This window comes from Salmo salar, chromosome ssa03 (genome assembly GCF_905237065.1).
Source record: "Salmo salar chromosome ssa03, Ssal_v3.1, whole genome shotgun sequence".
Lineage (NCBI taxonomy): Eukaryota > Metazoa > Chordata > Actinopteri > Salmoniformes > Salmonidae > Salmo > Salmo salar.
This window is the reverse complement of record NC_059444.1, coordinates 61,327,040-61,350,791: the sequence shown is the minus strand read 5'-3', so window position 1 is coordinate 61,350,791 and position 23,752 is coordinate 61,327,040. Positions and strand designations below refer to the sequence as shown.

Here is a 23,752-nt window from a genome sequence, read left to right as displayed (position 1 = left end):
ATGACCCAATAAATTGAGGCTGTTCTGAGGGCAAATGATTCTATATTAGCAAGGTGTCCATAATGTTTTGTACACTGAGTATGTAAAATGTAAAGAGTGCTGGGTCTGGTCTCTGTGACCAGTGAGGTCAGAGCTCTCCATCATCCACTAACATTATGACATGAAGGCAGTGTTACCAGAGCAACGGGCCCTTCTGGAGATGGGCAATTATTCATAAAGATAAATACCATTTCCGAGGCATATCTGTTGGTGGTTCAGTGTGGTGTTTTTGATCTTGTGTCTGTTGGACAGATACTGAGAGTGTGTCCTCGTGGGGAAGGCCTATTGTCCATGGCTGCTTTTTACATATCACCCCTGATGCACCTGGAGGCTTCAGCCATGCCATGGAATACTAATGTAACCTTGTAGGAAGATAATGCATGTGAGGGGTTCAACATAAAGGTTGGGGTAAATGTCAGTAACAATCTATCTGATGTACTGTACATTTTGTGTAATATCTTTTATAGACTAGGCTACTTTCTATTTTCATCCAAATTTGTGTTTTGGTGTGCTGGTGATATATTCATTTGAATGAAAACGTGATAAGATCACTGGACTGGAATAAAAAGAGATGAATTAAGTGAAATCCATCTCTGGCGTGTTAGAATGTCGACATGATAAGCATGGAGGGCACGAAATCAAATAGACTAGAAAAAGTGTCCGTTTGCTTGCTACTGACACAGCTCTTTGCAGTCATTTTGCAAGTCTCACTATGGTTCCCTGAGTTCAACTCCTTTGACCTATCCAAGCTGACAAACTTCTCACCCAGCAAACCCAAGGAGAGGGGAGGTGGCGGCTACATGAAGGGCCTCTCCTCTATATATAATGTCTCAGTCCACCATAATGTTTATGGGGGGGGGGGTGTAAAAGTGTTGATACATAATAGGCGAAGGCGAACATATGTTCCTATAATGCACCTTCTGTTCCCGCTTCATTGTGTTCCTAAGAGGAGGGAGGGGAGGCACTTAAGTTAGACACAGGCAACGCACATCTCCAGAGACTGGGGCAATGTTTATAAAGTGGTAACTGCCTGGCTAATGAAACATGTCTTTTCTCACGCTCTCTCTCTCTCTCTGTCTCGCTCTCTGTCTCTCTCTCCCTCTCTCTCTCTCTCTTTCTCTGTCTCTCTGTCTCTGTCTCTCTCTCTCTCTGTCTCGCTCTCTCTGTCTCGCTCTCTCTGTCTCTCTCTCTGTCTCTCTCTCTGTCTCTGTCTCTGTCTCTGTCTCTCTCTCTCTGAGCATAGCTTAGAGGGGGATGTAGCTTACACTCACTATAACCAGAGAATCTTCATGTCATTTTACATCAAAAATAGAGATTTGGTTGTATCTTTCTGTCTGTCTGTGGGTCTGTCTGTGGGTCTGGTGTGGAGGTGAGACCCCAGTGTGTCTGTCTGTGTAAATTACTGTGAAGGGTTATAAATGTGGGGTAACTCGTGCTGTGTCATTGAAGAAGTGTCCATAGGAAGGCTGATGGTCCTAGAGCAGGGCTGTCTGGGCCGGAGCATTCCTCTGCTCATTTAAGGCCGAGAGAAGCTGTGTAGGGACTAGGAGGCTGGGGAGGACTGGGAATAGCACACAATGCCAGTATTTTATCATCCTTTGGCCTTGGTGCATCATGAAACTGCAGGTTCTCAGGCTCTAGCACTGCAGTTGTTCTGCACCCTGTATCATCTCCACCCCGGAGCCTTGCTGTTTTTATCTCCCTCTCCTTCTTCCCTCTCCCTCTTTTGGTTCTGTGGGCTGCATTAGGAGAGTGTCAACATTGTCCCCAGCACCTTGACACATTTCAAGCTACACCAAAGAGTTAGCTGCTCTTGGTAAGCAGGCAAATACGATTCTATTTTCAGCCCGGTGCACTTCATCTGCTCTCCAAGTTCCCTCTCCACTCCTCTCCTCTCTCCTTGGCTTCTTTTTCCTGACGTTCTTTTACTCGCTTGACAATTATCTCCAACCAATCCCAATCTTCTCAGACGGATGTGTCAGAGTCTCGATTCCCTGAGTTGGAGACACCCTGGGAGACGAGGCAATGACAAAGACAAATCCATTGCCACGCTACTACAAATAGAGAGAAAAAATATATAAAAATAAGGAGGCGGAGAAAAGAGTTTTGTCATGCCAAAGAGCCTTTTTAATGGTAGTTTAGAACCTTGAACCAGATCCAGGATGTGTTTGTGCTCCTCCTCGGTTCTCGTCTTAATATTGTTATTAATCCGCAGAACCGTTTCAGAGTTAATTAAAAGCAATGATGTGAGCGTCACTCTCTCAGGAGGGCCCTGTGTGAATAATCACTCTGTCTCCTTCTTTAATAAGCTCCAGCGTCCTCCGAGCAGCGCATATGGCTCTTCCCCAACAATTACTGCTCCCTGCTTCCCACCACGCAGGCGCACATGCAGAAACACACACCTGCCCCCCCCCTCACTGTGCACTGCCCTCTACAACTCCTCTGCTCTGTTCTAGCCATCCAAGGTGACCTCCAGAAGTACACAGTTTATGCCCATCCCTTTATTGACAATTTAATATCAATATATGTCTTGATTATTATTGGAGACAAAGTTTTGCTCTTGGAGGTTAACTTCAGGAATACTGTTTCGCTTAGAAAGCAAAACACACTGGAAAGATTCTGGCCTGTAGTATAGAAATTAGGGGAAATCTTGGCACAGTCTGTCACTGGCTCCTTTGAATTGATGTATCCAAGTAGACACACGGTGCTGTGAAGTGAAGTACTGCGATCATCTTCACAGACCAGTTTATTTATTTGTTTATTTGGATCCCCATTAGCTTTTGCAGAGACAACAGTTATTCTTCCAGGGGGTCCACAAAAAACACAGAACATGCTAAATAACAAAACACTGATACATGGATAGCATAGGACAGTCACACACATTTTTAACACAAAGAAATACAAACAATACAACAACAAAAACAAAAGATAAAGGAAAAAAAAGTAAAGATAAAACATAATAAAAGTACGTTTGAATGACACTAAGTGGCAGTGTTTTTACAGCTAATGCCGGTTTGCCTGAGGCTGATGCAGGTGTTAGTACACATGCATATACACACACTCATTCATATAAACACATACAAGAACACACACATACATGTAAGAGTGCCAGACATGCACACAAACATATACAGCTGGCATTGCTGTTATGATTTCAGTTGTCCTTGATGTCCTTTGTTTTAAATGTATTATTTTGTTTTATTTTTCTTGCATTGTTGTTTGCTGTTTTCTTCTGTCTTTTCCTTTTTTCTCTTTAGTTCACTCTGTTGGTTGTTGGTGCATTGTGGGGTTCTTGGGGGTGGGGAATGGAATGGAATTAATTGTATTTTTATTTTTTTTATTCCGGGGGGGGCTGTGGGAGGGGTCTCGGATGGTTGAGGGACAGCTATTGGGGAACTGTGGGGGGATCTTGGAGGGTTCGGGTATCACAAGATTGTGATCATGGAAAAGGAAACTATGACATATATTTTATATAACTATCAGGCACACGCAGCCTCACACATAAGGATGGCTCTGTTGCGGAATGACTGATACATGTTTGATAGTGTCTTGATGCTGTATTGTTTGTCCTTTATGTTCTAATACTTTAATGTTACAGCTTCCTTGTGTTGTTTTTGTAATAAATAATTTTTTTATTTTTTAAACAACAGTCCCCACCATTCAACGAGATGTAGTTTTTTTTAAGGTCATTTTGTTGTTTGCTTGAGTAATTGAAAGGGAGTTCCATGCGATCATGGTGCTGTATAGTACTGTGCTTTGCCGTGAATTCATTTTGGACTTGGGGACTGTGAAGAGACCCTTGGTATTATGTCTTGTGGGGTACATATGGGTGCCTGAGCTGAACGTTATTTGATTATGCAGACAATCAGGAATTTTCATCACAATAATATTTCTCATAAAAACTAGAAGAGAAGCAGTTAATGTCTCGTGAACCCTCAACCAGGAAAGACTGGAATGCATGTTGTTGATGTTAGTTCTGTGTGTGTAATTAATGGCGAAGTTTTATTTTTTACAACCAAATCTCTATTTTTGATTTAAAATGACATGATATAGAAGGGAACAGATTAATTTAGATTTCACATGGGGTTTTTTTGTATAATGTTACAGATAAATGATGGAATGATACAATTTCATGTGTACCACATCTAACAACCTGTATCACTATAATGAGTGTTGCCGTTTGTAAAAGGACGTATTTGGGTGTTTTTGGAACCTTTGTTCATGTTTTTTCGGTGCCCCCATACTACACAACAAGGACGAGGAAGTGATTTAGTGTTTGGGGTAAGTTTCTCAAAAACATGTGAAATCACATGAAAGGTGTCTGGACCCTTCTATAGCATGCCATTTACATCAAAATGTTTGATTTGGTTGCAAAATTTTTTTACTTATCTTTTCATGGCAAGGCGCGCTGCTCTGTTTTGTGCCAGCTGCAGCTTTGTTATGTCTTTCTTTGCTGCATTTGACCACATTACCAGACAGTAAACAAGATAAGACAAGACCAGAGCCTGAACAACTAGTACAGTTGATTTTTGTTAATAACAGACATACCCCTCCCCATCTTCACAATAACTTGTCAATATGACTTGACCATGATAATTGACCATCTAATGTTATATCTAGGAGTTTAGCTTCCTCAACTTGCTCAATGGTCACTACCTTTATACACAACTCCAGTTGAGGTCTTAGAGAATGTTTTGAACCAAATACAATACTTTTAGTTTTAGATGTACTTAAAACCTGTTTATTACTAATCACCCATTCTGATACTGTTACTCCTTATTTAGAATTCAGTGCGCTCACTGGCTTTTGGTGCTGATATGTTTAGTGTGGAATGGTCCGCAGACATAGTCATTCTAGCTTTGTGTAAGACCAGTGGCATATCATTTGAAAAAATTGAGGAGAGTAACGGCCCAAGGCAACTGTCCTGAGGGACACCACGCTGTATATACAGTTGAAGTCGGAAGTTTACATAAACTTAGGTTGGAGTCATTAAAACCCATTTTTCAACCCCTCCACAAATTCCTTGTTAACAAACTATAGTTTTGGCAAGTCGGTTAGGACATCTACTTTGTGCATGACACAAGTCATTTTTCCAGCAATTGTTTACAGACGGATTATTTCACTTATAATTCACTGTATCACAATTCCAGTGGGTCAAAAGTTTAAATACACTAAGTTGACTGTGCCTTTAAACAGCTTGGAAAATTCCAGAAAATTATGTCACGGCTTTAGAAGCTTCTGATAGGCTAATTGACATCATTTGAGTCAATTGGAGGTGTACCTTTGGATGCATTTCAAGGCCTACCTTCAAACTCACCGCCTCTTTGCTTGACATCATGGGAAAATCAAAAGAAATCAGCCAAGACCTCAATTTTTTTGGGAGAAATCCACAAGTCTGGTTTATCCTTTTGGAGCAATTTCCAAACGCCTGAAGGTACCACGTTCATCTGTACAAACAATAGTACCCAAGTATAAACACCATGGGACCACGCAGCCATCATACCGCTCAGGAAGGAGATGCGTTCTGTCTCCTAGAGATGAACGTACTTTGGTGCTAAAAGTGCAAATCAATACCAGAACAACAGCAAAGGACCTTGTGAAGATGCTGGAGGAAACAGGTAAAAAAGTATCTATATCCACAGTAAAACGAGTCCTATATCGACATAACCTGAAAGGCCGCTCAGCAAGGAAGAAGCCACTGCTCCAAAACTGCCAAAACTGAGAAATGTCCTCTGGTCTGATGAAACAGAAATAGAACTATTTGGCCATAATGACCATCGTTATGTTTGGAGGAAAAAGGGGGAGGCTTGCAAGCCGAAGAACACCATCCCAACCGTGAAGCACGGGGGTGGCGGCATCATGTTGTGGGGGTGCATTGCTGCAGGAGGGACTGGTGCACTTCACAAAATAGATGGCATGATGAGGGAAGAAAATTACGTGGATATATTGAAGCAACATCTTAAGACATCAGTCAGGAAGTTAAAGCTTGGTTGCAAATGGGTCTTCCAAATGGACAATGACCCCAAGCATACTTCCAAAATTGTGGCAAAATGGCTTAAGGACAACAAAGTCAAGGTATTGGAGTGGCCATCACAAAGCCCTGACCTCAATCCTGTAGAAAATGTGTGGGCAAAACTGAAAAAGTGTGTGCGAGCAAGGAGGCCTACAAACCTGACTCAGTTACATCAGCTCTGTCAGGAGGAATGGGCCAAAATTCACCCAACTTATTGTGGGAAGCTTTTGGAAGGCTACTCGAAACATTTGACCCAAGTTAAACAATGTAAAGGCAATGCTACCAAATACTAATTGGTTGTATGTAAACTTCTGACCCACTGGGAATGTGATGAAAGAAATAAAGGCTGAAATACATCATTCTCTCTATTATTATTCTGACATTTCACATTCTTACTATACAGTGGTGATCCTAACTGACCTAAGACAGGGAATTTTTACTGGGATTAAATGTCAGGAATTGTGAAAAACTGAGTTTAAATTTATTTGGCTAAGGTGTATGTGAACTTCCGACTTCAACTGTATCTGATGTTAGAGAAGCACACTCTCTGGGTTCAAATGGCTATATAACTCTCCAACGATGTGATGGCAAGTGATATAAAGCCATAGCAAGTGAGTTAATTCAATAACAATTTATGATCAATTACATCATAGACTGCACTGAAATCTAACAATAAATCTCGAACTATCATTTTATTATCCATTTATTTTAACCAATCATCTGTCATCTGAGTCAGTACAGTACTAGTTGAATTGCCTTGGGTCAAACACAATATTCCCCATCAGTTTACTAAGAACAGGCAGCAAACTGATTGGGTGGCTGTTAGAGCCAGCAAAGGGTGCTTTACTGTTTTTAGGCAGTGGAATTACTTTAGCTTCCTTCCACGCCTGTGGAGAAACACCTCTTTAGGCTTTGGTTCAAGATAAAGCAAATGGGGGTGTCAATACATTCTGCTACCATTCTCAATTGTGTCCCATCAAGGTTGTCTATACCTGGTGGTTATTGATGGATAACAATAGTTATTGCCCATGATATAATTTAAGGTACTCCAGAGTGTAACGATCGTCGTAGAAAGTAGACCAAGGTGCAGCGTGTTCAGTGCTCATGAAAAAATATTTAATTTAACTCAGAACACTAAGGCAAACAATAAACAAAGAAACACAAACGTCACGTTCTGCATGCTTTACAGAGCTGTGCAAAAACAAGATCACACACAGAAGGAGGGAAAAGGGCTGCCTAAGTATGATTCCTAATCAGAGACAACGATAGACAGCTGCCTCTGATTAGGAACCATACTCGGCTCAACACAAAGAAATAGAACACATAGACTGGCATAGAATGCCCACCCCACATCACACCCTGACCTAACCCCAAAAAAGGGAAAATAAACGGCAATCTAAGGTCAGGTCGTGACACAGAGTCTTTTTCCATTGTGTTTTATGTCATTTATTTTGGTTTGGTAATATAATTTCTTCTTTTTGTTTAGACACCACATTTCTCAATTTACAGTATGTCAACCAATCAGCTGAGCAGACTGACTTGTTTGCCACTGCTTTTGCATAATTTATTTGAGCCATACACTTTTTAAATTCCTCGTTAAAGCCAGAGGGCTCTAACAGTTATCACAGTTAATTTCTTAACAGATGCATGCTGATCAGCAATTGGCATGAATACTTTAACAAATACTTTCAGTGCTGCATCTGGATTCATTTCTTCATCCACATCTTCAATAACGGAGTCCTGAGAAAACATTTTGTATGATCTCTTATAAATTACATGGATCCCAAAGTTCTTGTATTTATTTTCGGTAATACCAATTACACCACTGAAGACATTCTTTAAAAAAGTATACTTAGTCTTTATAGACTTTACATGGGGAAAAAAATACTTAGAATAAAAAGGAAAGTTTTACATCTTAGTCTGAGGGGGGTTTAATAACCTCTCTGGGCTAGGCGGGACGAATTCGTCCCACCTACGCAACAGCCAGTGTAATCCAGTGGCGCGATTTTCAAATACCTTAAAAATCCTATTACTTCAATTTCTCAAACATATGACTATTTTACAGCTATTTAAAGACAAGACTCTCGTTAATCTAACCACACTGTCCGATTTCAAAAAGGCTTTACAACGAAAGCAAAACATTAGATTATGTCAGCAGAGTACCCAGCCAGAAATAATCAGACACCCATTTTTCAAGCTAGCATATAATGTCACAAAAACCCAGAAGAAAGCTAAATGCAGCACTAACCTTTGATGATCTTCATCAGATGACAACCCTAGGACATTATGTTATACAATACATGCATGTTTTTTTCAATCAAGTTCATATTTATATCAAAAACCAGCTTTTTACATTAGCATGTGACGTTCAGAACTAGCATACCCACGCAAACTTCAGGGGAATTTACTAACAATTTACTAAATTACTCACGATAAACGTTCACAAAAAGCATAACAATTATTTAAAGAATTATAGATACAGAACTCCTCTATGCACTCGATATGTCCGATTTTAAAATAGCTTTTTGGTGAAAGCACATTTTGCAATATTCTAAGTACATAGCCCAGCCATCACGGGCTAGCTATTTAGACACCCGGCAAGTTTAGCCTTCACCAAAATCAGATTTACTATAACAAAAATGTTATTACCTTTGTTGTCTTCGTCAGAATGCACTCCCAGGACTTCTACTTCAATAACAAATGTTGGTTTGGTCCCAAATAATCCATCGTTATATCCAAATAGCGGCGTTTTGTTCGTGCGTTCCAGACACTATCCGAAATGGTAAATCAGGGTTACGAGCATGGCGCAATTCGTGACAAAAAATTCTAAATATTCCATTACCGTACTTCGAAGCATGTCAACCGCTGTTTAAAATAAATTTTTATGCAATTTATCTCGTAAAAAAGCGATAATATTCCGACCGGGAATCTCCTTTTCGGTAAACAGAGGAAAAAACAGAAAGACGGGGGCGGCCAGTGCACGCGCCTAAGCCCACTGTCCCTTGATCGGCCACTTGAGAAAGGCGATAATGTGTTTCAGCCTGGGGCTGGAATGACGACATTCAGGTTTTTCCCGGGCTCTGAGAGCCTATTGGAGCCGTGGGAAGTGTCACGTTACCGCAGAGATCCTAAGTTTTGGAAAGAGATGTCAAAGAAAGCCAATAAATGGTCAGACAGGCCACTTCCTGTAAAGGAATCTCTCAGGTTTTGACCTGCCATTTGAGTTCTGTTATACTCACAGACACCATTCAAACAGTTTTAGAAACTTTGGAGTGTTTTCTATCCAAAGCCAATAATTATATGCATATTCTAGTTACTGGGCAGGAGTAGTAACCAGATTAAATCGGGTACGTTTTTTATCCAGCCATGTCATTACTGCCCCCTAGCCCTAACCCTAACCCTTCCAGACTGGGAATTGTATTAACTCAATACCCAAGGCTTTTACTTGCGACATACAACTATCAAGGATTGCTATGGGGCGCAATTGGGCAATGTAGGCTTGTACACAATCGCCCAACCTTAACACACATACACACACACCCCTCTCTGTGTGTGGTTATAGTAGGCTAACGTATGTCAATGGTTTTAGGAACAGCAGTAACATCAGGCAGGATTTAGGCTACGAACTGCCTAGCCAGTAGTAGCTCAATCTTGGGTGCAATGATCACGTTCCCATGCTGACTGACTGTGTGGAGGCTCATTGATTTAACGTTACGTTAACCTACATGCTACACTAGCAAAGTTATAAATTACATAACGTTAGCTGTCGGCTATAATAGCCACGACTTACCATTCTTTGTGCAGCTTCAAATGTCGAACAAAGTTGGAAGTTGTTGCGCCTCCGTCTGTAATTTTCTTCCCGCATGTTTTGCAAGTTGCAGTCCGTTTTCTGTTGATACAGCTAGTCTTTATAACCAAAAATAATAATTTTGGGTATCACTTTTCCAAGGGCTCCATCTGAATTCACCTGCCGACATTCCTCTGCACTGCCACGCACAACTTTTTCCCAGCTGGCACAATTTGATTGGCTGCTGTCCGATTCAAACTGTAATTCGTTAAATGAAGAGTTGATTCTTTTTTTTAATAGCATCATTTTTAATATTGGGCTTGGGGAGGGTATCAAGTCAGTTTGAGTCAAAAGGCTCAAGTCCAAGTTAAGTCATGAGTCATTGGTGTTAAAGTCAAAGTCGAGTTGCAAGTCATCATATTTGTGACTCGAGGCTGACTCGAGTCCAAGTCATGTGACTCGAGTCCACACTGCTTATTTGAGTCAGAAAAGGATGTTTATATGATAGGTAAGATATATACAAAACCTTGCAGGGAGCATATCCAACTGACAATCTCTTAGAAGAAAATATAAACTATTGGAACCAAGACTTAAAAAGAACTGATGTTGGCACAAGATGGAGGGAATGTTGGAGCATAAAATGTATGTTTAATCCAGTATAAACTAATGTATAGAATGTATTATGGAAGAGACAAAATGTTAAAAAAATTACAGCACAACGGCAGAGTCATGTCTTCAGTGTAAAAGTAACAATGACTCAATAATCCATGCTCTCTGGGAATGCTATAAAGTCCCAAAAGTTATGGGTGAGATAAAACGTTGGCTGTCAGAAGTATTGAGATACCCAATGGGCTGGACGATTCTCTTCTCATCACTCATCTTGAAAAAACAAATACAAAAAACTTGGAAATCAATCTGTCAATTGACATAATGGAAACATCGTATTATTTATTATTGAAATATTGAAATAGAATGGGTAAGAGGTAGCCTAGTGGTTAGAGCGTTGGACTAGTAACCGAAAGGTTGCAAGATCGAATCGCCGAACTGACAAGCTAAACATTTGTCGTTCTGCCACTGTTCCTAGGCCGTCATTGAAAATAAGAATGTGTAAATTTGTACAATTTAAGGCAAACAATAATTCAGGCACTAGGAAAGGGGGTGTGGGTCTGGGCAGATGAGATGTAGTTGTTGTTTGTATTTGGTGTGAAAAATACAAAATAAAATGACAGAAATGTAATATATAAATTACTTTAGGCCCAACCTTAGGCAATTTGGCTTTCCTTGTTATTGCCACAATGTTATGGTCACTACAGCCAATGGGAACTGATACAGTATTGCATCAAAGCTCTGCAGCATTAGTGAAGATCAGTACAAGTGGATGTCACAGATCCAACACTATTATGTGTGTAAAGTATTATCCAAAGCAACATTTAGAAAAAGTCTTTGTATTTCCGCCTAGAGGGCTGTTGGAGATACAATACTGCGTGAATGAAGCTGTTATCTGCGTGTCGTTTCCCAACCTATCACCATGCATCTCAGTGGTTCTTTCTTCATGTCTCTGGGGGTTTCTTAAGCTCTGGTACACATCAACACAATACTGTTTAGCCTATTGCTGTGTATCCAGGTGTGACCCATGCAGTGTGTTTAGCATGGCAATCTATACACAGCAAATTGAACAAACATGAACCACCTGGATCCGAATCTGGCATGTTATATTAGTGTCTGTCTTGATTAATGAAACCTGTTTGAAAATTTGGAGGGAAAAAAATTTGCTTTTTCCCGTAATTATCATTAAATTCAATTCACAAAAAAAGAGGGCGACTGAAAGAAAGTTCAGGCTATGTTGGGTGTTAAAATACACATATATGCATTGCATTCATTTACTTTGTAGCATCTATTATTTCAGAATAGTCTAGACATCAGTACACATATTAGCCACTTATTTGTAGTTTACAAGTATGTATATAATGATGTTATAAGGCCTTTATTATGTCCTATTAGCCATATATTGGACCTTAATTTAGCGATATATTATTCAAAGTCATGTATTACTGGCCAATCCTTAATAACATCATTATTAGCAATAATAAAGGCATATTAACATTTAATAAAGAGCAAGAAACAGACTCTTAATGAGCTGTCTCAATGTGGGACTGGTAAGGGGATTGTACCTCAATATATGTTCCCTATTATAAGTGTGACCATATTTTTACTTGCAGAATTGTTTTCTCTATAAATGACTTCATTGGACAGAAAGGGGCACACCTCCCCTCATATATGCCATACAGCCAACAATGAAGTCATTTGATGTAAAAAAATGATTTTAAAAAATGAGCCACTAAACTTCAATATATACTTCCATATATGGATGTTGACTGTATGGCATGATATAATGTGAATCGCAAAAGGGGGGCGCACCTCCCCACACCCATGAGCAAAACCATAATAATGATTGCCTGAAACAAATTGTTTACATCAATTGTTAAAATCAGACTTGAATGTTGGTTATATGACATATATCAATCAATTTATTATGTAATCAAACTACACAAATCCTCAGTTTCAGGCAAACATGATATGTTTTTGCTCAAGGGTGTGGGGAGGTGTGACCCTTTGTAATTCATAATATGTCCTTATCCAGCTGAAGTTCATATATATATATATACACATGAATAAATATTCACAGTATTTCCATATATATATATACACACACTGTATATACTGTATAGAAATGTAGTTGCTTACATAAGAATTTTGACTAGAATGTTGGCTGTATGGCATATATGAACGGAGTGCCCCTTTCTGTCCAATGAGGTAATTTATGGACAGTTAAAATAGGGAACACATATTGAGGTACAATCCCCTTACCAGTCCCACATTAAGACAGCTCATTAAGAGTCTGTTTCTTGTGTTACTTGCTCTTTATTAAATGTTAATATGCCTTTATTATTGCTAATAATCATGTTATTAAGGATTGTCCAGTAATACATGACTTATGTTTGAGTAAGAAAATACTTAATAAAGGCCTAATATATGGCTAGTAAGACCTAATTACGGCCTTATAAGCTACTTATATACACACTTATAAACTACAAATTAGTGGCTAATATGTGTACCTTAAAATAAAGTTACCATATCGGTATATCTGTCTCATCAGCTAAACAGTCTACTTAACACTGGAGCTAAAATAAAGCCAGAGAATATGGGCTAGGTTTAGGTTTTTTAGCACTGAGACTGAGGGGCCGCTGTTCGTCTCTGTATGTCTTCAGGAACAGAGAGCCTCTGTCTAGAGTAGACGGAGGTGTCTGGGGTAGGGAAAGGCGAGCTGAGTATTGATCCCACCATGTGCGTGCGTGTGTTTCTGTCTGTGTGCGTGCATTCATGCATGTGCCTGCATGTGTGTAACCCGTTCCCACTCTGACAGACCCTGGATGTAGTCTATGACCCTCACTCTATAATCAGCTGGAGAGGTAGCAGAGGCCTTGATTTGCTGTGTAATTGGACATCGGATTTGACACTCTGCCGAGTGGAACATTAGAAGCAGCCTAATTAGGTGCGGTAGGACTATTAAATGAAGATTTGCCCATGTTGTTAAGAAATACCACACACATTGGAAATGTCAAGATGACACCCGGCTGTCATCGCCAACCAAACGGAAGAAAATCTATCATTTATCGTAAAAGTTTCCCAAAGGAAAGCAAACACAATCCCCATACTACTACTTCTCTCCAATGCCGTCTCTTCTTCAGCCTCTCTGCGGTCTTGTCCCTTTAAACAGCAGAGCAGCAGCCAGACCTCGCTAGGACTTCCTCTCCACTGTCATCTCAGATTGAATTGTTTATGAATAAGTGCTGTAACATCCCCATACATTGAAACACAGGAGTGTATGGTCTAAAATAGCCTCTGGGTTTCCATCTGGGGATGACTGACTCCTGCATGACATTTGGTGTTGACTCACAAGGCTCCTTCATTATAATGAGAGCACATACGGGGGGACGGGAAAGGGCCCATGGGCCTGTTCTTATGTAAACATCTCTCTCTAAGCCCTGACATCTCGCCATCACCCAATTCAATCCATTCTGATGACCCCCAACCCCCTCTCTCACAGCACAGGGAACCCTCATGTTAATGGGTCCAAAGTGACTCACTCTAAGTTACTGTGTGTGCTTAACAAGGTGGCTCTCCCCTCTAAACATGAATATGGGCGATATCAACAGTGAGATATCAACAATCCATCCAGACAGAAATGATGAATAGGACACTTCATGAAAAATGCATGCGGCAGCAAAACGTCTGAACCTGTCTCTCCTTCAAGACTATTAGCACTTTCTGCCTAAGCTTTGCCTCGTTAGGGAGGTTTCTCACACTGCAAAATGCTCCTCTCAATACCCCATAATACTTTGTGTTGCATTTCAAACAATAACTGTTTCTTAAAATTCATAGCGACTAAAATAACTTGCTTTATGTTGTGCAAGGGTTCAACGTGTCACCAGATTCTACCCTAAAAACACTGTGTTACCAAGATGCAGGGAGTGAGAGGGGATTGAGACTAAGCAGTGTTGAAAGTTGAGCATTTCTCACAGTATTTGACTGACAAGAGTGAGTCACAAACAGGCAAGAGTGGCTGGGCCACACACAGGTCAGAGTTTACCCTTCCCCCTCTACCTCTCTCTGTTTCCCCTCTCCTCCCCTTTCCCAGTGATAAGTCTGTGCCAATACATCAGCATCATCAACAAGCCAGAGGATTTTACAGCCCCATTGTTATCACTGTTGCCCCATCCATTGCCTATGTGTTTTGTTGTGTCATTATCATCCCGAGTGGTTGTTGTAATACATAATGCATTTTGATTTGCCTTGACACCCAGTGGGAGGGACACTTTGGCATTATATAAACAATTGTATAAACTGTGGAGAGGTTCATGCAATGAAAGGCATTCACGTTACCAGGGAAAAAAGCCCTGAAGGTACAAACAGTACAGATGCGGTGATTAATGCACAAAGCCTTTCTCTCCTTCTCCTTGACAGATGGTGGCTCTCTCGTATCTCCTTCTCTCAACAACTTATCATGTATTTAATCATGTTTCTACCACAAAAACACCAATAACACAAAAGAGGAATGGAAGTTTTTCACACCATGACAACCTTGCTCAGAACAACAGCTGACACCAAAAATGTGTGGGGCAACGGTCTTTTGACTAGGTTTGTATGTGTGTGTGTGTGTGTGTGTGTGTGTGTGTGTGTGTGTGTGTGTGTGTGTGTGTGTGTGTGTGTGTGTGTGTGTGTGTGTGTGTGTGTGTGTGTGTGTGTGTGTGTGTGTGTGTGTGTGTGTGTGTGTGTGTGTGTGTGTGTGTCTTTGCGCAAATGTCTGTGTGCGTGAGTGTGAGTTGGTGGAGTGGGTTAGGAGATGTGACAGGGTTGTGACAAGGTGGCTAAGCTGCCATCAGGCATGCGGCTCATGGTTGGGTGTTCAAACCCAATTAGGTGGCGGTACACTTGGATTTAGAAAGAGGCGAGCGAAGTTTAAAGAATGGAAGCTTAATGGTGAGTCAACAAGTCCCTGCCAGAGAAACGTCAGAAGCTGTCCTCCATCCAGACATGTCCTTGTCACTACTACGGGAGAGAACATATCAGTGTTCAAGAGCGTCCAAGAGAGGGACTGTTACTGACACCAGCAAACAGCTAGGCCAACAAGGTACTATTCCAGCACAATATTTCAATGGGTTGTTTGGATCTTTTGTATTGGCACTCAAGACAACAACACAACACTAGGCATTTCAGCCTGTTAGCTATAGGATAATGCAAAATGCCATCTCAACTCAACATGATTCCCAACTCCGTAGAACTAATCAGCTTTAGCAGAGGACAGTGAATATGCAAAAAGCTGTCATCCCTTCATCTCAGAGGCCTATTATAGGTACGAGTGCTGTCATTATTGATAAACTCCACATTCATATTCAAATGAATTCAGAATGCGAGCAAAGTCGAGTGGAGTGGTATTCACTGTGGAGTCTGGGGGGGGGGGCATTATCTATTAAGCTGAGGCAGCCCAGCCTCAGCCCTCAGCTCCCATCTCTCTCTAGTGTTCCAGTACCACGCAGAGCATTATTCAATCAGAGACATCACAGCGACAATGTGACGGATGCTAACATGCTTCAGCAGCCACGGCAGGGGGAGACGAGACGAGACAACGTCAGACGACTCTGGGGCCATTTGCATTCGCTGGAATAGACTAGGCTGGGCTGGGCGCTCACACTTTGTTTGTTGTGTCAAAAGTTCCACGTCGTATTCTATTTTGAGGCCATGCTCTGCCAGTTGCCGTTTTGTTCTCTCTTTCCATCTCGCTGCTTCTTTTGCTCACTCCCTCTTTCTCTCTCTTTCTCGCTCGCTTTCTAAAGGCTAACCTATGGCTTGCGCTTCCAGCTTGTGAGTTGTTCCGAGTACAGTGTGAGGGTAAATGATGTGGCTTCTCTGTCATTGTGTACAACAGTGACTGAGTGAAACAAATAGAGAATGAACAATGAATTGAGCAATGAATGACAGTTTCAATCTCAATTATTTAATATCACTACAGCGTGGTCAGATTCTTTGTAATCCATGGTTGCTGAGAACAAATACATTGGTTTTCTACTAGCTTATGGATAGTCCTTGGCAAGTTGACTTCCTTAACTTTCTAACACAAGGAGTTGAAGCGAGTCATATCACACACCTCTGATATCAGAGGTCCCAGAGTTCAATGTGAATGCAATAACGGAAATATTTGAAGAAGTTTCATCAAAATCCCCATAGACAGATCCAACCAAGTCCCTATCCGCCGCCCACATCTGGCACAAAGCAGCAACCTTCTAATAAGAACGTGTTGACTTTGTGTGCTCAGGGCGAATCATCTCATATTAATATGCAGTGGACGACTGCTGCTACGGATCAGGAGAGAGAGCTTTGTTTGCACATCGATATGAGCCTTAAGATTTAATCAGGATGGTAAACAATGAAAAAAGACTCATATATGCCTGTAGTACAATGTGCCATATATAAACCTACACTTTTAAGGCTGGCTTCAGCATAACTGTTTGGCATAGACCTTCATAGCATTACTCAGAGTACTTCACCTTGAAAGTACTCTCCGATATGGCAAAGATCTCCATGCAAGCTGGAATGTCTTAGCTACAGACAACTGCTACTGAACATTCCTCTTATTCTGGCTGAGAATAATCTAAGGTGTCTGGCATGATTGTGTCTCAACAGCCACAATTACTTTCTTCCTCTGTTGTGAGACGAGTGGAACAGACAAGAGGGAGATAAACTAAAGAGAAGGCTTCATGAAATCACTGAGATTTCACAGATTCTCATTATCGTGACTGTCTGATGGTCAGCAGGGTGCTTCAAACCCAGCTGTCAAAGAAGTAGGCCGATTCCAAAGGACTGGCAAGGCTTCCAAGATGCCTGAATGTGATGAATGCGATGAAGCACTGATGTCAGTAGATAAAATGCTGCTCCATGAGAAATATTGTATTATCGTATTGTCTCCATGGTGAAGAAGTGAAGCTTTTCCGTCTGTCACAAGACCTGCTAACGAGAGGGGATGACAGGCACATGAGGTGTTAGCAGTGGATGTGTGCCCTATCAATGTTGAAAATGATCTTGCAGTTGGCATTCTTCTAAAAATCAAATCATATTTTATTGGTCACATGCGCCAAACATAACGGGTGTATACTTTACCGTGGAATGCTTACTTACAAAGCCATTCAGAGTTATGTAGAGTTAAAAAGTAAGACAAATATTTTCTAAATAAAAAAGGAAATAGTAACACAATAAAATAGCAATAACAAGGCTATATACAAGGAGTACCAGTACTGAGTCAATGGGCAGGGGAACGAGGTAGTTGAGGTAATTGAGGTAGTTGAGGTATTCTCAAGTCTTCTTCACATGCCCTTTGAGAAGCTTTCCATTTCTCTCTCACTCAGTTCTAGTCTTTCATAGTTTCTAAAGACTTTCATCGAACTCCTTTGGAAGACTGGACAAAAGTTTTCCCAGCTTAGAAGGAGTAAAAATATGGCCATCTTTTTCATATTGGTTGATTTCTTAAAGCCTTTAGAGGACAAAATATCCTTCCTCTGACAGTTGCCATTATGCCCGCGATGATGGGAAGTTTTCAGTAAATTTCATGATTTATTGATCATGCATTGTCCCTCACATCATGGCTTAGCTTGGACAGGTTTTTAAACACAATGTGTCAAATCAATACATGTATCTCTCAAAACACTTTGTTCAGCACTGACTAGGGACTGACTCAAACTCTGTTATTTGATTAAATTGAATAGACAGCTTCAATGTCCCTGCCTGTTGCTTGTAGTGACTCACAACCCATCACAGCTATTGGGCATTAGATCACTTTGCTTTCATTGAATTAGCTTTCATTGAATTAGCTTTCACTGCATTTTCACAATGTGCATATTATGTTTCTCCAATTAAAATGTCAGTGAAATTGTCAGATAATGTATGTTTTTGATGACTTTATCTTTATATAGACTACCTTCTAGTAAAACATTTAAAGATTGACATTACAGGACATAATGCATATGGTTTGCTATCTGCTCTCACAACTTGGAAAAGATAAAAACAAAGACATATTAAGTGACACTTATCCAGAACAACATTCACTAGATTCATGTTTATACTTTTCCTGTACTGGTCCCCCATGGGAATCGAACCCACAACCCTGGCGTTGCAAGCACCATGCTCTACCAATTGAGGCACATGGAAGCCTCATAATTACAGCAGTAGTAGAGGGAGGGAAGTGAAATACATAGATTCATTAGACAGCAAGTCTCCCTCCCTGTCTCTCTCTACTCCTACACCCATCCCTCTGTTCTCCCGCTCTCCCCTAACTCTGGCACACAGACAATCACTGACAGGTCTACAGGGTTAAACCCCATCAGTGTGTTGTTGCAGGAGGTCTGTGCCAGCCCCCTGGCCCTCAGATGTGTCAATAAATCCATTGTGTGTGGCCCCTGGTTAAACGGGCCAATTAATTGTCCCATCTTATCCCTGCCACCTGCTCAACCAGGCAGCCAGGCAGCACACCAGATCTGGGACCCTGCCCATACTTCAGATTCAGATCCAATGCTTTTTAGAGAAGAAATGCATGGGGAAAAGAGTAGTTTGATTGAGTTTATGACAGCTGTGTTTTACATTGGACAGATTATAAAAGATTCTTAGCTACAGACAATATCAGGGTTTATGGCAACTAAATGTATATCTCAGATGCTTTGGTCTTCCAAAATGTATGGTGCTGATGCTATTTATTTAGGCCCTTATCTTTCTGTGCTTGTGTACTGGTTATGTGATGTCTCAGTGCAGTACAATCTGCTGCACTTCAGTTTCTTTTCGTTAAACTCTACATGAATGGTCAATGGTTAACTTTAAAAGTATTTATTTGTGTCGCATGCACACACACACGCGCACGCGCGCACACACACACACACACACGCACACACACACAGTTATTACTGTCAGGGCACCCGTTTCTCACTACAGCCCACACCGTTCTCCCAGGAGAGAAGAGAACGTTTCAGATGGAGCTTAATTAGCCAGGACCATAGGTCAGGAAGACCCAGCTCCAAATTCTCAGACTGCCAGGCTGGCAGTACCATACTCACCACATAGGCTACAGTCAACATAAATGCAATTGCTATGGTAGATTTACAGTCATTTATTAATTCAATCACACTTACAACATATCTTACTTTCACAGTATTTTCTCATTCACTAAAGAATAGGGATTTATTTTTCACTTTTTATAAGTTGATGTGAGGTGGGTGTCCTTGATGTATTTCACTGTAACTCCTCAGTAGTTCCCTCTACACTCTTAGATAAAAGGGTAAGCCTTTTTGGCTTGAGGTAAAAAAAAAAACGTTTTGGTTCCAGGTAGAAGCATTTTGGGTTCCATGTAGAACCCTTTCCACAGAGGTGGAACAAAATGGGTTCTACCTGGGACCAACAAAGGGTTCCCCTATGGGGACAGACAAATTACCCTGTAGCCCTTTCCTGCAGTCAAATTACCTAGTGGCCTCATGGGTGGAATGTTATTCATATTTTTCATAATTTATAAACATTATATAGAAAAAAACAAAAGAAAATCCGTTATTTCTATATCAAAGGTTTTGTTATATTTCAGTCTTCTGTGATGTATATAACGTGTAATATTGTGGATACAAACTCAAAAATGTAATACATTTCAACTCTATATCTGACATGGTACAGGGGTCTTCTTTTTCCAAGCCCATAACCAAGTGAGTGAGGTGTATACTTTGTTTCAAAGTAGATTTGTTTAAGACCACCAAGAAACACTCCGTGTGACCCTGATTTCGCCCACTGCAGTAAAAGCTTTTAAGGTTCTAGATGGTACATTTTTTATTTCTAAGTGTATATTAGAGCCAGGTCACCAGGAGAGTGAGACCCGTTGTTGGGTTTCTTAGAATGTCTACTCAGGTGGAGAACACTGAGCAGCGCTTTGAGCAGAGACAACAACCATCTGACCCGACACCCCGGTTCTCCGCCTTCAATTCATTTCCGAACGTTCAACGATGAACCAATGACAGCCTAATTAAAATCATGTTGTGGTGTGTGATGCGCCAGAAGGCTACTGACCCTTCGCTTGTTCTTTTCGTGAACAAGGCAAAATCAAAGCATGACAACAGAAATGACTTCCATTTCAGATCAAATAAGTGCAGAATGTTTCTCTAACCCATACATCCTCTCTTTCCTCTCCTCTCTGTTCCAGGTGCGAGCCAGTGCCATCGCCCAGGACGCTGACCAGAACTATGACTACGCCTCCAACAGCGTCATCCTCCACCTAGACGCAGGCGACGAGGTCTACATCAAGCTGGACGGGGGCAAGGCTCACGGCGGCAACAACAACAAATACAGCACCTTCTCTGGGTTCATCCTCTACGCCGACTGAACCCACGCAGGTGGCACGTCCAGAGAGAGAAAGACAAGAAAGTAAGAGATTGAGAGAAAGAGTTGTAATGAGGGAAGGAAGGGGTTAAAAGCCAGAATGCTTTCTAGTTTCCTGGTTCTCTCCATCATCACACCAACCTCTGCTTATAAAACACATCAGCCCCAAATCAAGGTTCTCCAGCTCAGCTCGGCCTGCCTGCCTGTCTGCCTTGCTGTGATGGAGGGAGGGAGGGAGGGAGAACACGATGATAGGGGAGGGAGTAGTGGGGGGTGAAGCTTGGTAGAGAGCGGTGCCCTCCTCATCAGAATTCTAACCTGTCAGCTGCTCCTCGCTTTCCTTTTCCTCAAACTGGAAACTAAACCAACTAACGCCAAGTGGATCCGGCCTCATCATCTCCTCTCCATAACAGTTGGCTGTATGGACTCTGTTGACTGAAATTGTCCTATCTTGTCGTTGTGTGCTTTTCCTTAGAATGTCAGTATTTTACTTTTGTAAAAGATACTACTACATCGTATATTTACACAAAAGAGGATATTAAAAATATGTTTGTCCCTTGTGAGGAAAAAAAACTTGATTTTGAGAGAATGGTTTTGTGAGATGTTGATTGTGATTCAGAAGCTTTTAGTTGAGAAATGGAAATGAAAGTTGTCATTATGGTTTCTAACGATATATGATTTCTTGCATTTGACAGCTGGCTATCACATGGTGTTTGTTTATGTGTGATGCTGTGGGAACACAGACCTGGTATGTGGCTGAATGTTATTCATGCAAAGCATGTTATACAGATACAACATTACATTTTCCCTTGTCCCATCCAACATATCTACAGTCTCTATCCTTGCCCCTTGTCCCGTCTCTGTACCCCGATCCTATTTGTCTATACAGGGCCAAAGTGGGTTGAAAATAGACTCAAATGTATATTAGACGTTCTAGTTAAGTAGATATCCTCCACCATCAATGAAGCCACATATTCGGATTCTGAAGCAACCTATTTTATAAAAAACAGTGTCCATTACTTCAGCTTCGTCCTCGAGCACTCTGCTGTGGTGAAGTAAAACATATCAAGCAGAGCAAGGAGGGAGAGCAAGGAGGGAGAGAGAGAGAGAGAGAGAGAGAGAGAGAGAGAGAGAGAGAGAGAGAGAGAGAGGTGGGAAGTTTTTATGGCGAGGCAGATTTTCTGTTTCAGTGTCTGAGGCTTTACTGGATGTCATCCGTTCATTAGCTGCATATTCACTGATACATACAAGCATTATGGTAATATTTACTCAACATGGCGGGCTGACAGCTTGCTTTAGAATGACATTGATTGGGTGAGTGTGTGAGTGACTTGGCTTCTTAGCATTGTGTGTATGTGTGTGTGTGTTTGAGTGTGTGTGGGTGTGTGTGCATGTGTGTGTGTGTGCGTGTGTGTGGGTGAATGTGTGTGTTGGTGTATTTGAGTGTTTGCATCAGAGCATGCGCCGTGCCATTGCTACATTGTTGTTTTTCTGTTATTCTGTGCTACAGCCAATGACAGATATTTTACTCAGCAGACAATGAGATTGCATTGCGTAGGGAGGGGAGCCTCTGTAGAGATGATGATAAGAACAAACAGCTTGTAAATGAAATCTATGATATGTTTGTCTATCTAATTTTATCTTTTTGAATTGTTGAATACATTTAAATAATAAATGGGATTTTCAGAGTCACTTGTCTCAAGATAACTCTTTTTTCCCAAATACTCTTATTGTGTTGAACTATTTAGAGTGCAGACAGCATGGTTGTGAGGCCGGATGGATGTAGTGCCAAATTCTCTAAAACAACGTTGGAGGCGGCTTATGGTAGAGAAATTAACATGAAATGATCTGGCAACAGCTCTGGTGGACATTCCTGCAGTCAGCATTCCAATTGCACGCTCCCTCAAAACTTGAGACATCTGTAGCATTGTGTTCTGAGACAAAACTGAACATTTTAGCGTTTTAAGGTCATCTGCACAAGGTGCACCTGTGTAATGATCATGCTGTTTAATCAGCTTCTTGATATGCCACACCTGTCAGATGGATGGATTATCTTGGCAAAGGAGAAATGCTCACTAACAGGGATGTAAACAAATTTGTGCACAACATTTGAGAGAAATAAGCTTTTTATGTGAACGGAACATTTCAGGGATCTTTTATTTCAGCTCATGAAACATGGGACCAACACTTTACATGTTGCGTTTATATTTTTGTTCAGTATCGTTTAAACTTTTTCAAAAAATTCTATAATAATCCATGCATACATTTTACATATAGGTGGCCCCGGGGAATCGAACCCACAATATTGGCCAATGCCAAGCACCATGCTCTACCAACCAAGCACCAGAGAACCAATTGTCTGTTTAAGCAAACGTGAAACAGATCCTGTTATAAATGCCTTCTCCTCTCTCTCCCCTTCATATCAGTCTAACCAGAGGTTATTTGGGATGATAGGTATCAGGGCGGCAAGCAGGGGGGTAGGAAGGGTGCACCCCTCCTAATATCCTCCACTCCTCTCCTCTCCTGTGGAGATGCTATGGATCTGAAAAGGTGGGCTGCAAGATAAAGTCCATCTGACTCCAGCGAAGTCCGCCAGCGCAGCAGTGGAATAAATCTACTAAATATAATGCTCAGTTAAAAAGCGAATGACTCCTGAAGGAACACCACAGTCTGAGATCTCAGCCTATACTCACAGATACTCATCAACAGCGGAACCATTTATCCACCGAAGAAGGTTAGAGGGGGAGACAGAGAGAGAGAGAGAGATAGAGAGAGAAGAGGATGGAGAGACTGAGAGGGGGAGAGAAGAGGATGGAAAGACAGAGAGAGAGAGAAGATGATGGAGAGACAGAGGGAGATAGAATAGGAGCAGAAGGTGCTGTGACAGAGACAAATGTAGAGGAGGGTGGAAGAATGAATGACGGAGAGATAGAGAGAAAAGGCAGAGGGGGATGAGG

The 23,752-nt window shown here is 41.2% G+C and overlaps 1 protein-coding gene across 1 annotated transcript in view; it reads left to right on the top strand.

The window, feature by feature from the left end:
- Window positions 1-22,487, top strand: part of LOC106601038 (C1q-related factor) — a 28,002-nt gene extending 5,515 nt beyond the window's left edge. Inside the window, exon 2 of the mRNA XM_014192909.2 lies at window positions 20,620-22,487. Within this exon, the coding sequence (XP_014048384.1) occupies window positions 20,620-20,799 (180 nt within the window). The 3' untranslated portion in view covers window positions 20,800-22,487. The remainder of the gene's footprint in view (window positions 1-20,619) is intronic.
- Window positions 22,488-23,752: the final 1,265 nt, after the last annotated feature.